This window comes from Lampetra fluviatilis, chromosome 5 (genome assembly GCF_964198595.1).
Source record: "Lampetra fluviatilis chromosome 5, kcLamFluv1.1, whole genome shotgun sequence".
Lineage (NCBI taxonomy): Eukaryota > Metazoa > Chordata > Hyperoartia > Petromyzontiformes > Petromyzontidae > Lampetra > Lampetra fluviatilis.
This window is the reverse complement of record NC_136279.1, coordinates 7,533,386-7,550,765: the sequence shown is the minus strand read 5'-3', so window position 1 is coordinate 7,550,765 and position 17,380 is coordinate 7,533,386. Positions and strand designations below refer to the sequence as shown.

Genomic DNA, 17,380 nt, shown 5'->3' with positions numbered 1-17,380 from the left:
GGGGAGGGACGCGCCGAGGGGGATGCGAGAACGGGAGGGGGGTGGGATGGTGATGAGGTGAGGGAGGAGGGGCGGGGTGCAGGGAGGGAGGTGGAGGGAGAGACGATGGTGAGAGGGAGGGGAGCGAGGGCGTGGGGTGGAGTTGGCGTGTGTGGTTTTCGGGTTTTCGGGAGTCGGGTGAGACGATGTTGGGTTGATGTGTGGAAGATGGGTGATGAGTGGATGGCATGGGATTTTGGATGGGTGGGTGTATAGATAGGATTGCAAATGCATTTGTGTGTGGGCATCGGATGGTGGGTGGCCGAATGCGTGAAGACGCGTGCGAGCGGTGGGCGCGCAACGTATGCGATGTGTGCCATGGATGGTGGATGCTTTGTCCAATAACGAATCGAGCTCACGGCACGGGCGCGACTATCGCTAGTTGCCACGAGCGCGCTCACGAGCGCGCCAGAGGCTCTACCAATGCGTGGCGACGGATAGCGCGCAACCGAGCGAGGTGGAGTTCAATTCATCTCCTCTCCCGCGTTCGTCTCGCCGCATCCACCCAGCCACGATCCTACCCCATCCCCCTCCTCTCTCTCTCTTCCCTTACCATCCTCTCGGTTTCTCTTTTCGTAAAACATTTTCTGGAGAAAAAAAATCTCATCTCCCCCATCTTCCCCCCCCCCCGTCTTCCACCCCCCACCCTCCCCCCCACGTCTTCCTTCTCCCCCCTCCTCCGTACTCCGCCTCACCCCCCCTCCTCATTGTTCGCCTGATTTATGCGAAACCACGCCCCCTGCCACCTTCCCCACCCCCTCCACACGGCGCCGCCACCGCCCCCCCCACCTCCCCGCCACCGCGAGGCGGCTCCTAATTGGCTGGCGGGGGCGGGATGAGGGGAGGGTGCCTGTGACGCGCACGCGCGCGCGCGCTCCCCCTCGAGCGCGCGCCCCGGGAGCCGAGGGAGCGCGCGCGCGTCGCGCAGATCGGAGCTGGGAGCGCGCGCGGAGGAGCGCAGCAGCAGCAGGAGCGACAGAGAGCGACTTCCCTTGGCCTCCTCTTCCCTTAACTCCCCACGCACCCGCCCCCATCTAGCCACCGGCAGAGCAACCAGCGGTAGCGCAGTCGCCCACTCGACGTTGTCGTTCCCGGAGAGTTTCATCCGACAACTCCACCACCACCACCCACGCCGCGACACCCCCCCCCCCGCATCTCCTCCTCCTCGCTCTCGCGCCTGTTCCTCCTCTTTTCTTCGCCCCTCGTTTTATTCGACACGTGTCGCTCCCTCACTCGCTCGCTCTCAGCTGCTTGTTCGTTAATCGCCGCGGCCGACGCTTCGTCCGGCGTCTTCCTTTGCTCGCTCCCCACGCGGTGTGGAATAAGGATTGGAGGAGGAGGAGGTGGTGGGTGGAGTGAGCGAGCGAGAGAGGGAGCTACTCGCATTATAATAATTAAAAAAAAACGAGGCGACAGATATTTTTTTTGTCCGGCAAAGCTACAGGCGGCAGCGTCTGTCTGGAGAGAGGTCCCCATCTCTCGCTCGCTCTCTCTCGCTCGCTTTCCTTTGTCTCAAATCTCTTCTCGCTCGCTCCGCGCGCGCTCTCTCTCGCGCCTCTCGCGCTCTCCTCTCGCCGTCTCGAGCGTTGCCTATTGTTCAGCGCAAGCATGGGCGGACAGTTGTCCAAGGCGGGCAACCGCGAAACCGTGGGAGACGCGGCGGTGGCATCGCCCCAAAAACTCAACGGACAGGTCAGTTTCCAGTGCGCGCGCGTGCGTGTGTGTGTATGTACGGGTGCGTGTGTGTGTGTATGTACGGGTGCGTGTGTGTGTGTACGGGCGCGTGTGTGTATGTACGGGTGCGTGTGTACGTGTAGCCCGCGTGTCTCTCTGCTCGTTCGTTCGCTTTGCTCGCGCTGAATCGCGCGCGCTCCGAGCCGGAGCCGGGGGGGGGGGGTAGAGAGATAAAGGCGGGCGAAGTTAGCGGATGACGGAGCCCGCCGTGGGGATGGCGGTGGCGAGAGTAATTGTACGCGTGTTATGTACATGCTATGAATGTCGAACTTCTTTCGCACCGCACGTAGCCAACCGTGCTAATTGGAGGCCGTGGATAATCGGTCATTGTGTGCCGTACGGGTTAATCTTTTTTTGTTGTAATTCTTTGTCCTCGCTTCGCTTGGACGTTTGAGTGAGCGGGCGAGAGCGGTAAGGTGGAGAGGGGTGGTGGTGGGGGGGGGGCGAGTGTTGAGTTGTTGAAGCCTCGTCCGGGTGTTTTTTGGCAGCTCACTTGTGCTGTTGCCGTGTGATGGTGATGATGATGGCTGTGTAATGTGTGAGTAGACATACACTGGCAAGCGAGCGTGTGTGTGTGTGTTAATGCACTTGCAAGCACACACACACACGCGCAATGTACGGGATGTGTGCGGTGCGGCGGTTCGCGCTACGCTGCGCTACGAACCCGGCGACCCGAGTTCGATTCCCGCTCACGGCCAACACCAGTGACGATTACCTGAACCGGTCCTGGGCCTCCCCTAGGTTGACTCGGCCTCAATTGAGTACACGGTGCTATGTGCACAAAAAAACCCCATTGCCATTAGGGAGACAAAGGCGGCCGGGCGTGGTGTTGGCCACCCACCCCCTCGTGTGCCGTGCCGGCCTTCATAGGTGCTCGCTAACAGCACTTGCCCCTACAGTCTGTTAAGGCTACACGGGGGATCTTTTTTTTCCCGTGCGTGCATTGCGCGGTACGCGTCTGTATGCAACAGCGTCGTTGTCTTTGTGTTGTCTCGATGCCTCGAACACGGGAGCCGTGGTCGATGCATCTCGGGGGGAGGAGGAGGGGGGGAGGGAGGATAGGGTGGGGGGACGAGGCGCGTGGGGGGGAGGTTAGCTGGAAGGGAGTGGGGGGGGATAGTGGGTGGATGAGTGGCCGGGAGAGGGGGGGGTAAGCGAGGGAGGGTAGTTGGGAGAGAGAGAAAGAGGGGGAGGGTAGTTGGGAGAGAGAGGGAGGGGGGTAAGGGGAGGATGAGCGGGGGAGGGGGAGATTACCGCTCCCTTCGCAAGCTCCAGTCCGGCGCTCCCCTTTGTGTGGCGAGCGAGCGAGAGGGAGAGAGGGGAGAGAAACGCGAGCGGAATTGTTAATTTCGCGTCGTCCCTACCGGGAAGCCGCACGCCGCGACGCCTTGCGCGAGAGAAGCGCTCTCTGCGGGAGACGCGCGGAGTTGTCGGGCCGGGGGGGGGGGCGGCCGGGCGGGGGGGGGGTCAGGAGGAGGCGCGGGCGATGGCACCTGGATGGAGCCAGAATCACGGCGCCAAACATTCGCAGCCCATCGAGCTTACCGAAAAGCCATAGCAGTTGGACCCATTACACACACACACTCAACATAACGCCCATAAAGCTGCTTTATATTTAAGACGACAGAAATCCCCCCCCCCAACCATGTTTAAGATGACAAACCACGGACCTGTTGAGGTTGTAACATGTAAAAAAAAATTGGGGGGGTATTTAAAAAATTCCCCCAAAACCCAAACGCCCGGCCCCGCCTCCCCCCACACACCATCCCCCTCCCGCGTGTACCTCTCGCACAGAATGCAGAGATTTATTTTGTCTTCATATTCAAGAGATTTTGATTTGCGAAGATGCCGGTTGGCGGTGGCGCAATTCATGAGACAACTCCCGCGCACAGTTCGTCACTTAATACCCAACGTGTAACATGGCGACGTTTCGGGCAATGGGCCTTTGTGGCATATATTGTGCGAAACGTCGCCAAATATATCTTCCCCCTCTCGCTTTTTAGGGCAGTGTTATGCGACAGCGCATGAGGAAGAACCGTTGGCCGAAACGTCGACTATTTTTTTTGTTCCTCCCATTTAAAGCGACGGCATTGGTTATTACTCAGGGATGCGAGTTATTCTTGCAAAGACCGCCCGCGATAATGGTGGTGGGGGGGGGGTAGGAAAGCGAGGCTCGGCTTTTGTGTGGTGTGTAGGGGGGGGAGGGTCTGTTCAGTGTTACGATGTCTCGCTAAAGGCGGCGGCGGTGGTGCTGCTGCTGCTGCTAACGGGGGAGGGGTGGTGGTGGTGGTGGAGGACTGTGGGTGGGGGTGGAGCAAATGCAGAGTCGCTCGCGAAATTCAAACTCAGCTCGCCTTGCTCCCCTCCCACCTCGTGCGCGCACGCCGGCCACGCGTGAGCGTCGTGGTGGATGCCGCGTGGTCTGCAGCGCCCTCCAGTGGCCGCGAGGTGGAATTGCACAAAACGCCGGGCTACGCCGCTGCTCCCATCTCGCTCTCTCTCTCTCACTCCTTAAAGACGATCACTCAATTATATGATGATGATTATTAATAGCATATCCCTCCCGACTTAATCGATTGATCCATTTATATCGATCGATTTGACCATTCCTATTTATATGAAAACATGAACAACCCCTTTGGTCCTTCGCACCCTAATTGGCTCACAAGTGACGACGTCCCATTTATTCCCCCCCCCCGTCTATTTATGACCGAAACGGAAGGAGGATTTCCCCACAATTCTTACTGTCGCCTGATGAGGCTGGTTGTAATCATCGTTGTAGTGGGTTTACTCTACAACAACACCGGTGTGCTGCTGTACTAGTATACTACACTATACACTACACTATACACTACACTATACACTACACTATACACTACACTATACACTACACTATACACTACACTATAATTGTAAATGTTTGTAGTGGGGTTACTCTCCTACGCACAACTCGTGTGCTGCTGTACTATTATACTACACTATACACTACACTATATACTACACTATACACTACACTATACACTACACACTAGTGCTGTACTAGTACAGTGGCACGTTCTGTTTACGTGACAACCTTACTAATTGGCTGTGTCGGGTGGTGGCGGGTTTCACGACACTTTATATGAACGCGATCTAAACTTTGTTTGATAAACCAAGCCTCCCGACATGCGTGTCTATTATGATGGTTTAACGACGTAAAATATAAGTGCGTATCGATTGCGATCATTGTCCAATTCAGATGTGACTAGATATAACTGTTACACGTGGCGGTCACGTGAATCTTGGCAACCACTAGAGGCCGCTACACTCACCACCGCGGCTGTTTTAAACAAACCCCAATCAGTAATTGGAGTCCAGAGACTCCTCTGCTTACGAACTAGTTAGGTTCCAGAGGTACTGTTCGTAAGTCCATTTGTTCGCAAGTCCAACTTTATTCTCCTGTTGATTCCAAACATGGTGTACGGCGTGTACACCGAACACGGGAAATGGCTTTAACAAGTTGTATAATCTCCTGCAGATGTAGGTGCCACTGGTTCTTCATGTTCTGCAGATGTAGGTGCCACTGGTTCTTCACGTTATGCAGATGTAGATGCCACTGGTTCTTCACGTTCTGCAGATGTAGATGCCACTGGTTCTTCACATTCTGCAGATGTAGATGCCACTGGTTCTTTACGTTCTGCAGATGTAGGTTCCACTGGTTCTTCACGTTCTGCAGATGTAGGTGCCACTGGTTCTTCACGTTCTGCAGATGTAGATGCCACTGGTTCTTCACGTTTTGCAGATGTAGATGCCACTGGTTCTTCGCGTTCTGCAGATGTAGGTGCCACTGGTTCTTCACGTTATGCAGATGTAGGTGCCACTGATTCTTCACGTTCTGCAGATGTAGATGCCACTGGTTATTCACGTTCTGCAGATGTAGGTGCCACTGGTTCTTCACGTTCTGCAGATGTAGATGCCACTGGTTCTTCACGTTCTGCAGATGTAGATGCCACTGGTTCTTCACGTTCTACAGATGTAGGTGCCACTGGTTCTTCACGTTCTGCAGATGTAGGTGCCACTGGTTCTTCACGTTCTGCAGATGTAGATGCCACTGGTTCTTCACGTTCTGCAGATGTAGATGCCACTGGTTCTTCACGTTCTGCAGATGTAGATGCCACCACCGCCATCTATTGCGCGGCGGTTGTACTACGACTCTAGGTCCGAACAGGCAACTGGACATTACAGACTCTCTCTGAAAGTTCGTAAGTCGAATTTTCGTAAGGAGATGAGTCCCTGTATTTCAAAGGCCCATTTTGGTCGACACATTGCCCACGTTATGATGAATGTACTGTTAAGGCCGCAGTGTAGTTAATCTGTTTAACATGTAGCGGGCTTTCGCGACCAATATTATTCATAATCAAGGTTTTTGGGTTAGACCGCGTAAGTATGAACCCGTCGTAACCCACCACCACCCGACACGGCCAACTAGTAAGAGATTTGTCACGTAAACAAAACGCCAATTAGTTACTACTTCAGCCCTTCCGGTGTGTTGGGGGGTAAATCCACAACATTTACAACTTGAGTAGTATTTCTTATATCGACCAGCATCATCGGGTGATTTGGAGTGCAGTTGGCACCGACCGTGTTGAGTTTATTGCTCGTGCATCGATGCCAACGCAGCAGCAGCAGCAGCACCAAATAGTTACAGGAGTAGTTCATTGCTACGCGACAAGTTGATAGTATTGGAGTAACCGTGTGTGTCCAAATTGATCTGTACAGCAACAGTGGTGTTGTGTAGGTGGTAGACGCAAGCGGCGTTGGGGGGGGGGGAGGCCTTCATCCAGCAGTGGAATGACCATGGCTGATGATGGTGATGATGGTGAATATTATGACTTCGTAACGGTGTGGTTTTGGCCCCGGGTGTGAATTCGCGAGTGGGGTGAGGGGGTGAATGGGGTGAGGGGGTGAATGGGGCGAGTGGGTGAATGGGGTGAGTGGGTGAATGGGGTGAGTGGGTGAATGGGGTGAGGGGGTGAGTGGGTGAAGGGGGTGAGTGAGTGGGTGAGTGGGGTGAGTGGGTGAATGGGGTGAGTGGGTGAGTGGGGTGAGTGGGTGAATGGGGTGAGTGGGTGAGTGGGTGAAGGGGGTGATCTGTACAGCAACAGTGGTGTTGTGTAGGTGGTAGACGCAAGCGGCGTGGGGGGGGGGGGAGGCCTTCATCCAGCAGTGGAATGACCATGGCTGATGATGGTGATGATGGTGAATATTATGACTTCGTAACGGTGTGGTTTTGGCCCCGGGTGTGAATTCGCGAGTGGGGTGAGGGGGTGAATGGGGTGAGGGGGTGAATGGGGCGAGTGGGTGAATGGGGTGAGTGGGTGAATGGGGTGAGGGGGTGAGTGGGTGAAGGGGGTGAGTGAGTGAGTGAATGGGGTGAGTGGGTGAGTGGGGTGAGTGTGAGATGGGAGCAGGAGTGTAGCGGTTAGCGCTACACTGCGCTACGAACCCGGCGACCCGAGTTCGATACCCGCTCACGGGCCAACACCGGTGTGACGAGTATCTGAACCTGTCCTGGGCCTCCCTTAGGTCGACTCAGCCTCAAGTCAATATCTGTCGCGGTGTGTAAACATCGCCACTGGGGAGACAAAGGCGGTCGGGGGTGGGATAGTGCTGGCCGCCACCCCTCGTGTGCCATGCTAGCCTTCATACGTGCTCTTCGCTAACAGCACCTTGCCCCAACAGTCTGTTACGAGAGTGAGTGTGTTCAGGTCCCGCTTGCTTCGTGGTATCGCATGGTGGGTGGGTGCTTCCTGTGCGGTAGAACGCGTGCAGCAGTCGTGATTAGGGCACTGTGGCTGCTGCTGCTGCCGCTGCTGCTTTGCCATTGCTGGTGGAACACACGGTGGAAGGGGGAGGGAGAGAGGGTGGGAGGCGGGGGGGCATTTAAACTGTTAATGGAAGAGCATGCGACCACAACACGTGTGGCGGAGCAGCAGCACGCACTCAGCACGTGGAGGAGACCCTGGCACGAGCAGAGAGCTGAGAGCGCTCTTCCACGTGAAAACATAAATATGTTTCAAACACGCGTTGCTAAACGCATTTAATCATTCGTCATCATCTGTCCATGATCAACACACTGTTGGACGAAGCCACCCTCACCTCCACTCCCCTTACCCGTTGCCATCCCTTCACGATGAGACAACCCACCCAGCACCTGCACGTACGAGTTTGATTTCATCGCTCCGTCTCCCATGTTCCACGGCTTCTCTCGATCTGATGGATCAGTGATTATTATGTACTGAATATACAGTCAGCCATGGTCAATCCACTGCTGGATAATGCAACCCCCCCCCCCCACGCCCTCCTCACCGAGCCATCGCTATCTCTTCATGGTCCCGCGACGTAACGAACCAACCCAGTCTCTTCCCGCCCCAGGATCAGATTCCATCACTCCATCTCCCTTGGGTGGAACGACTCTCGGACGCCATTATTCATGGGGGGGGGGGATGAGGGTTATAAAATGAAACTGTCCAATTGTGCAGCGCGCTGCCCGTCAAGTCTCCAAGGGCGGTTGGAAAAATGTCGAAAGAAACTTCGGAAATCTTTGGAACGGCCACAGCGAGCTGTTGCGGATGTGGGGCCCGGCCTGGGCACTCGTGTAGCGCGGCCAACGGCTGGAGGAGCAACTTCAAGAAATACAAATACATGCAAATGTATTCCCTGCCACGAATATGCACGTGGCAATGAAATGTACATTTTCTGTGGCACTTTTTCTCAGAACTGAAAATGGGACAATGCATTTAAATCGACTTAACTTGAACCACAACCGGACTTTTAGCGAGAGCCGGTAAGGGTCAACGGGGGGGGAGGGGGGGCGGGGGAGGTCCCTTGAGTGTGATTCTCCGTGAAAGGCATTGAGACCAACTCGCCCACACCTCCTGACAGACCTGTTCATCGACGACGGGCGGCTGAAACTGGGTTCCTACCCAGGAACCCCGCGCACGTGTTGGTACCATACCTGACCTACGAGCCGCTGCCAAATTACGATCTTTGTCGAATTACCAATCGAAACTTTAATATTTTGAAGGTCCCCTCCACACAATTTATGATTCTCCAGTAAAGCTTTAACACCGTACAACTCTCACGAATATCAACTTGGAAAACCAGGCCCTCGTATCGAAGAGAGGCCATGCCTACTATCTGGCAAGTTCACCAGCAGTGAGTCGGTTGGTTCAAGCGAGCCTCTGACTGATGGTGACGAGAGACGCTGAATGTCAAAGCCAAAACCAGAGTTGGCTTGCGTTGAACCCCCAATGCCGTTGAAATTGTGCAATCCCAGAAGGAAAGCCGTGCGGCTGATGAGATGCAAAAGACTAATGATTGATTTTTGTGAATGGACGTGTTACAAGGGTGCGCATGTCTCCTAGGTTTGCAACTTCTGTTCTCCGCGAGGATGCTAATTGTTTAGGATGCGCCTACCTCCGTGTGCCATGCCCCACCACAGTTGAACAGCAACGTGTAGTTTCGACGTTAAAACGGGGCGGTGGAGCTGTGGTTAGCGTGCCGCGCCACGAGTCCAAGAAACCCGAGTTCGATTCCCACTCGCGACCGATAACAGCTGTCCCGGCACTCGTAGGTGCTCGCTCACAGCACTTGCCCCAACAGTTTGTTTAAGGCTACACGGGGTGATCTTTGTCTTTTGATAGTAGGGTGGAAAGACAAAGCCATTGCTATTCAATTTGAAACCCAGCGCGAGTTGTCGATATATGAAATTAAATGAAAGTGAAATTGGCTCGCCATGCAATAAATAATTTTCCGCATCTCTCCCGCCACCAATGGATGAAGGCCTCCCACATCCCCACACCGCGCCGCTCCTCGGGTGTCATTTCGCCATACTTCACCACGCTGGTCAGTGCGGCCGTGGAGACGAGCGCTGACCGGTTTGCGCGTCGCTCGCAAAAACCGCGCTGGCCGTGGCCGACAATCGAAACTCTGGTCGCCCGTTTTTCAGAACTTGACAAACTCTCCACGGATTGATTCAAGAATCCAGTGCTGCGCTGCCAAAGTCCTGGCCAACTCGCAGGACTAAGGCCTACGGCGCGACAGTTATGATGGCTTTGCGACGCCTGGTGTTCCCATTGGGTCAATAACGCATTACCCACCACCACCACCACCGTCATTATGTTCATCGCCCTGTGGCCGACGCAGAGCTGTTGGGGTGAACGTGGTGTGACGTGCAGGGCCGCTCTGCTCCCATGCCTCTGACAATGCCACTTAGTTTCTAGCCACCATGGGCAGCGATGCACATCGACAGCCCCTGCCTCCCTTGCAGAGAGTTGGTGCCGTTCTGTTCACGGGGCACAGGTTTTTGGGAAATTGATGGAATGAAGTAGAATTTTTTAGGTCAGGTCAAGACACGGACAGAGATTTTTTGCATAGTGCATTTATTTTAATAAACGTGCTTGGATTCGATTGAATGTTAATAATAATAATTACATTTGGCAGGAGATGACAGTAAATCGATGGATTCGTGTACCCATCTTTGCGGCGCTTGGAGAATTTCCCACTCGTAGGTTGCTTCGTAGATGATTCCCCCCCCCCCCCCCACGTTGCCCTCCAGCCTGTTGCAGTTAAACATAAGTGTGGCAGTCAAACATCACATTGTGGCAAGACCCTCCTGACGACGAGTCTTGAGACTCGGCGAGGCTTTCCTGGATATGTAAAGGGGACAATGATCACCGTTGCATTAGAGTGCCGAGGTGGCGATGTTATCTCCCTCGCCTGGTATGCAGGAGGTCGCGGGGTTCGATCCCGGCCCTGCGTGTTCTCGCCGTGGTCGTGTGGATTTTTCTCCGGGTCCTCCTGTTTCTCCCTCCACATTTAGAATCAACCCCACGCGTTTTAGAGTGTTTGGCTGCTCTACATTTCCACGTGATAAACCAATTAATTGAGCTATCGTTTGTGGCCAGGTCGCTTCTGAAAAAGAGCTCCATTGCCCAGTGGGCCTTACCTGGTAATATACAAAAAAGGTTTTCATTAGCAAGTGGGGTCAACGCTTTTGAGTCGAACTTTGCACGTGATGTCTGTGTGCGTGTGGCGTGGTGCTTGTAGAGGAGGTCAGCCCTGCTACGTCACTGCCCAAGCAGCTCCCTGTCCGTTCGACCTATACAGCTTAGTGGGCCTTACCTGGTAAAATAAAAATAAAAATTATAATAGTTTAGAGGAGTGACAAGGGTGGGGGGGGGGACATTCGAATGTTCGTTCACACGGAGGGAGGGAGGGAGCGAGCGAGCGGCACGCACTCTGCGATGTCGCATCGCTACGGGAGCCGCGATCTGCTCGCTGGACTCCCCTCCCTGCTTCCCACTTCCCCCCGTGGTGCGCTATTTTCCCCGACTTCCCCCCCATCTAAAAACTATTTTTGTTACTGTATTTTACCAGACAAGGGGAGAACATGCAAAAATTCCCCAATATACAGCAGGGGTCAGGGGTCGGGACCGAACCTACGGCCACCTGCATACCGGGCGAGGTAGTGAACATCTCCTAGCCACCCTGGCGCCCACTATCCTCGTGGACCTCTGCTCCAGCTGCCCCCGACATGTCCGGGCTTTGCTTCCTCCTCTTGTCGACTCCGCCATCGCTCAAGTCTCCGACTTTGCTCTTCTCGCGGCGCCGCGTGTCGGCTGAATTCTTTCCTCGTTTTAAGTTTAGCTCAAACGTCTTCTAATTTCCGCGTTAATTTCCCTCTGCGCTCCCACGTTCTGAAACCTCTCGCTCCCTCGAACGTTAAATTATTTCCTTTAAGAAAATAAAATCTCTTTCCAACGATTATTCAAGGTGCGCTTCTCCCCCCCCCCATCCGCCCCATGCTCCGTTAGACTGCACGTGAAATCTACCAATCTACCTTGTGTACGTTGTATGAAAGCGCCCTTGACTAATGCACCCACAGTGCTACTGCTGCTGTCAGGCCTTGATTAACGTGTACCTCTGTGTGTGTGCTTTGGGGCAGTGATGTGCAGTGAGTGGTTCCGTGTAGCGTGCTACAATCCCAACTATAACCTAAGTTTGATTCCCAGCCACGGCTAACAACCAGTGGAGAGAATCGTACAGAGACTCAACCGTAAACACGAGCACCGTACTTGGTGGTTTTGTGTCGACACCGGGGAGACAAAGGTGGCTAAGCGATAGTGCTGACCAAACACCGCCACGATCAGCTTATCAAGTAGAAGGCTTTCACGACCAATTAATATTATCCATTTAAGAGGTTTTTATTTTTTGGGTTAGATCGCGTAAATGTCTAAATGCGTCGTTAAACCGCCCAAACACAGCCAGTTAGTTACTAGTTCAGCACAGTTGTGTATCGGGAGAGTAAACCCACAACACTTTACAATTCGAGTCCCACGTGTCGCTCGTAATTATAACCAGCCTCATCAGGCGACAGCCGTAATTGTGATGCGTGCCGACCCTTGTGGCAAGGTTGTTTTTTGTGCCGTTTTTTTGTTACTTTGCTTTATCTTTCGCCATTTTGGTCAGCCAGCGCTCTCTTGCAAACGAGAGAACGAAACCGTGTCCTGCTTCTCTCGTTCAGTTTTTCTCGCCCGGACGAACGAAAGTGAAGCCGCTCGCCTCGACGGCCGTTGGCAGATGGCGAGGGTGGCAGACGCCGCCGATTAGAATCGGTGCATCGAATCGCGCGTGACAAACGGTCTACGGGGTCACGCGGTGCTGCGCGTCTTTACGTTCGTTTAGATTCGCGGAGTGAACAAAAACTTCACCTAATTATGCCCACAGTAGTACTAAAAAAACAAAACTTTTTTCCCCTCAGCGAGGGCCACACTGAGCTATCTAGCTTTTTTTCAGAAACAACGTTGCCATTAATGATAGCTCAATGGAAGTGGCTTATGTGGAAATCTATAGAAGCCAAATTCTGTCAAAATGCATGTTGATTCTAAATGTGGAGGGGGGAAAAACCGGGGAGAGACGCACGCAAACTCCAAATATACAGCAGGTGTCAGGGTCGCGATCAAACCCACGACCTCCTGCATGCTAGGCGAGGCCGTTAACATCTTGCCACCGCGGCGTAACCGGTAAACAACTCGCGGCAGACTGAAATATCTATTTTTTAAAGGGAAGCAATTCTTTTTGTCCAGTTGGCGAACCCGAAACGCGACAATTCGTGTCGTCGCTTTGCTGGAGGGCGACGGAAGGGAAACGGTGGTGCAGTGGCGCATGCACTCCACCACCCGAGCACGATGACCCCCCCCCCCCCGACACACGCAGACACGGCGAGCTCACGTTGGATTCCCGGCCGCGGCCGACAACGGCACGGGCGACGTCAGAGCCCGCGAGCCGAGCACGAGACCGCTGCTGTGACTCTCGGCGGCGGGCGGGGGGGGGTAATTCAGATCACGCTTTTATAGCACGTGAACCATCTTACAGTTAGAGCACCAGGTACACGCGATAAATAAATAAGTGCACGTATTTGTCGATATTGTGGGTTGGACGTCGGCCCACGTAGCCACAGAGACGTGGCAGCCTCCTCCTCCAAGTGCAGGGCAAACAGTCCACCCGGCACACCCCCCGGCACGGTGAAGTATGGTCAAACGGCGCCCACGGCCGACGCGGCATGCGGCTGGGGGGGCTTTCATCTGGCAGCGGATTAACAAGTGACCGAAGGTGGCAGAGGTGCAGCCCCGCGATTGCGTGCTCGCACCGCTGCTGGCGGAAGGGAAGCCGTCTGCAGGGGGAGCTCGTAGGATCCTCTCGGTGGCGGGTGGGGAGGTTGCGGGGATGTTTGGCCTGGCCGTCGGCGCTAAGCAGATGTCTTGGAAGATGTACCGAGATCTCGCACCTCACTGCGCGGAGTTGCCCAGTGAGCAAAGCAAGCGCGCTACACGCCGCACGAGTGTCTGCGTGCGGAGTGTCGCGGTTAACGGACCGAGTTTGATTCCCGCTCGCGGCCAATCGCAATGACGGGTTATTTGAACGGTGGTGTTGGCCACCCACCCCCCCTCGTGTGAGGCATGCCGACCTTCATAGGTGCTCGCTAACAACAACACTCGCCCCAACGGTCTGTCGAGGCTATACGGGGGGGGATCTTTGTCTCTGTGCGTCACACGGGTGTCGTCCGTCTGTGCGACGCAGGATGGCGACCACGCCAAGGTGAACGGCGACGCGTCCCCGGGGGCCGGCGACGCCAAGGCCGACGTGCAGGCCAACGGCAGCGCCACGGTCGCGGCCGCCGACAAGGAGGAGGTGGAGGAGAATGAGGAGGGCGGCGCCGGAGGGGCGGCCGCCGCCCCCGCGGCCACCGACGACGCCAAAGCGCCGGACTCCAACGGCGACGCCGTTGAAGCCGCCGCGGCCGCCCCGGCGCAGGCCGAGGCCGCCGCGGGGGCCGCGGCGGCCGCGTCCCCGGCCTCGGCCGTCGCCTCCCCCAAGTCGGACGACGCGGCCACCCCGGGCGCGTCCGGCGAGACGCCCAACAAGAAGAAGAAGAAACGCTTCTCCTTCAAGAAGTCCTTCAAGCTGAGCGGCATCTCCTTCAAGAAGAAGCCCAAGGAGGAGAGCGCCGAGGGGGCCGACGCCAAGGCGGCCGCCGTCAAGGAGGGAGTGGCCGAGGGGGCAGAGGGGGCCAAGGAGGAGGCCGCCGCCGCACCAGCCGAGGGCAAGAAGAGCGGCGAGGAGAAGGAGGAGGGGGAGGGGGCGGCCGCCGCGGCGGCGGCCGAGAAGACGCCGGCCAAGGAGGCCGAGCCGAAGCCGGCAGAGGCCAAGGAGGAGGCCGGAGGCGCTCAGGAGGCGGCGGCCGCCGCCGCCCCCGACGCGGCGGAGAGCGGCAAGGGACAAGAGGCGGCGGGAGCGGCGGCCAAGCCTGGCGACGACGCCAAGGAGGAGCCAGCGGCTGCGGAGGCCGGCGCGGCGGCGGGGGCGGCGGCTGGTGCCAGCGAGAGCAAGGAGGCCGTCACTGCCGCCGCCACTCCGGCCAAGACGACGGGAGAAGCCGCCGCGGCGCCGGTGGCGGCGGCGGCGCCGAGCAAAGCGGAGGAGGAGAAGAGCGAGGAGGCGGAGGCCGCCCCCAGCGCCGCCCAAGGGGCGGAAGCTGCGGCCCCCGAGGCCGAGTAGAGGGCGGCGGCGGCGGCCTCGCTGACGGCAGCGGTGACGGCAGCCACGACGACGAGGAGGAGGAGGGGGGGGAGTGGTGAGAGGGGAGGGGGCGCTGAGGCTCCCCCCCCACCACCTCTTCCTCCCGGCACGGTGCCATGGCCGGCGTTCTGGGGTTCGAGAGACTTTCCAGGGATGTGCGGTCGTTTCTTTTCCCGTTTTTTTTTGTTCCTCTTCTCGTGTCCTCCTCCTCCGCCCCCCCCCCAAAAAAAAGTGATTTAAAAAAAAGGTAGCCAGGCCCCCCTGTTACCCCCCCCCCCTCCACTGCCTCCCCCCACCTCGTCCCACCACCCCCGCAGTCCGCAATGGGTATATCTTGATCATCGCGTTGTCAGTATTACCGATTTTTGCATACGATTTGCATACTTTTATATACAGAATGTTGCGTGTACGTATGGGGGGGGGGGGGGGTGGGGATTAGGCGGAAAGGGGGGGGGGTTCATTTTCTTGCGTGCGTGTTAGAGGAAAAACAAGAAAATGTAACGAAAAAACCCACCCCACACACACACACGCTATGCCCCCCCCCCCCCCCCCAACAGCTGTCCGGTATTCTCCTGTCTCTCTCTGTCTCTCTCTGTCTCTGTGTGTGTGCGTCGCGGACCTCAGTGGCCCCCCCATGTTCCTCTGGTCCCGTGTTTGTGGTGGGTGAGTGGGGGGGGGGGTGGGGGGGCATCGTGTCGAGACTGTTTACGGTAGGAGGGGGGGGGGTAGAGAACACGTCACGTGGTGTGTGGGGGGGGGAGCTGTGGGGGGGCCGCTTTGAAAAAGAAGCGGGAGGGGCGGGGGGGGACTTTTTTAGAGCGAGCGGGGGGGGGGGGTGCGGAGCGAGAGAGGAGCCGTGAGAGAAGAGGCGGGGGGGGGTGTTGGTGGGGGGGGTGCTGGAAGATGACCGCCTGGCGTAACATGTTGAACCCCCTTTTGATAAGACTCGTGTTGTGTGCGTGACGTAACATTTACGAGACCTTCCCCCCCCCCCCCACACACACACACCGTTGTATCATACTCGAGGTGGCTGTGTGTGATCGCGTTTCGTTCCGAGGTGGGTGGGTTGGTATGGACGGAGGAGATCTGGTGGGAGCTCGGATGATGAGGAGGGGGGAGGAGGAGGAGGAATGTCGAGGAGGAGGATGATGGGGGGTGGGGGGGGCGTTCGTGGGTCATGGCGTTTGCACATCGGTTTGCTCCCGCGGCAGGTTTTTAGGGGTTACGGGCATCGTGAGACTTAAACCGAGACACGCAGAGACGTCGTTTTAGGCTTTACCGCGTTATTATAATGTGAATCATTGCCCATTTGAGAAGAAGAAGACGACGACGACTTTGGGGCGGGGCGGGGGGGGGTGTGTGACGAAGTTGGGGGGGGGGGGCGGTCGCGGTATTTTTTGTGCGGGGTGGGTTAGGGGGGGTGGTTTTAGGGGGGGTTTGGGGGGGGGGGCTAGGGGTTTTTGGGGGGGGGGGTTAGGAGCGGGCGGAGGGGGGGGGGCAGCTAAGGCGATGCGGTGACGCGGCCGATGTGTTCACGGAGCGCGCTGTGACCGCGAGCTGGTTGTGATTCCCCTCGCCGCGACGCTTTTAAACAAATAAAGGATTTAAAAAAAGGAAGCACATCGCAGGCTCTTGCCGAGGCTAGCACCTTTTTTTTGGGGGGGGGGGGGGGGCGCGCGGGGGGGGGGGTTTGGGCTGGTGGGAGGGGGGGGGGGCGGTCTATGTAGAATTTGTGTATTTCATGTTGACTAAGCCTAAAAAAAAACTACGTAGTACAAGTAAGTAGGTTACGTTTCATCTCTCGCAACAAACAAAAAAAAAACTCACGGTTATAATTAGGGAGTTCTTATTGCACCCGTGTTGTCGCAAAGTAAACTTTCACTGGTCGGTCTCCGTTGGATAGTCGTCCATATTCGCCAGTGGCACCCCCCCACCCCACTCTGCCACTGGACATCGTTGGTGTTTTGTACATATTGAAACTGCTTCACCATGGCCTCGAATAGATCGGAATGTAACTTTGTTCATTTAAAGTTGCTTGTGAAAGTTGCTGCGACTCTTGCTTTAGGATTTCTGTTTTTTTTGTTTTTTTGGAAATCAATAAATATTAACTATAGAAGCGATGGGCGTCCCGCAGTTGTGTGCGTGCAATTGGTGCGTTAAAAACAATGGGGGGGGGGGGCGGTAGCGATGTTTCTCAAAGCTGCCACTGCTCGCAACCAGCCACGCACGAGTTCATTGCCGGACACGTAAACCCCTTTTCCACTGGCGCATCCGAGCTGAACCAGCGCAGCCCCCCCACCCCCCCCCGTACGGTACCGGTGTGGGTTTCCAATGGGCGATTTTGCCACTTGGTGCTAAAAGCACCACACTGCTGCACCAGCAATGGCGAGATGTTAACTACCTCGCCGGGTATACAGGAGGACGTGGGTTCGATCCCGACCCCCGACGCCTGCTGTATATTTGGAGTTTGCGTGTCTCCCTGTGG

The 17,380-nt window shown here is 56.3% G+C and overlaps 1 protein-coding gene across 1 annotated transcript; it reads left to right on the top strand.

Annotated features, from left to right (window-relative positions):
- The first annotated feature begins 907 nt into the window (after positions 1-907).
- MARCKSL1 (MARCKS like 1) lies at positions 908-15,426 on the top strand. The gene is made up of 2 exons (XM_078856627.1): positions 908-1,731; positions 13,897-15,426. The coding sequence occupies exons 1-2, from the start codon at positions 1,648-1,650 to the stop codon at positions 14,872-14,874; spliced, it is 1,062 nt and encodes a 353-aa protein (XP_078712753.1). The 5' UTR covers positions 908-1,647; the 3' UTR covers positions 14,875-15,426.
- Positions 15,427-17,380: the final 1,954 nt, after the last annotated feature.

Bases quoted from the DNA above. Each gene is read 5' to 3' on its own strand.
- MARCKSL1 (XM_078856627.1), top strand. From the start codon at position 1,648: ATGGGCGGACAGTTGTCCAAGGCGGGCAACCGCGAAACCGTGGGAGAC. The intron at 1,732-13,896 runs GTCAGTTTCCAG...TGTGCGACGCAG, and splicing joins CCCAAAAACTCAACGGACAG to GATGGCGACCACGCCAAGGT.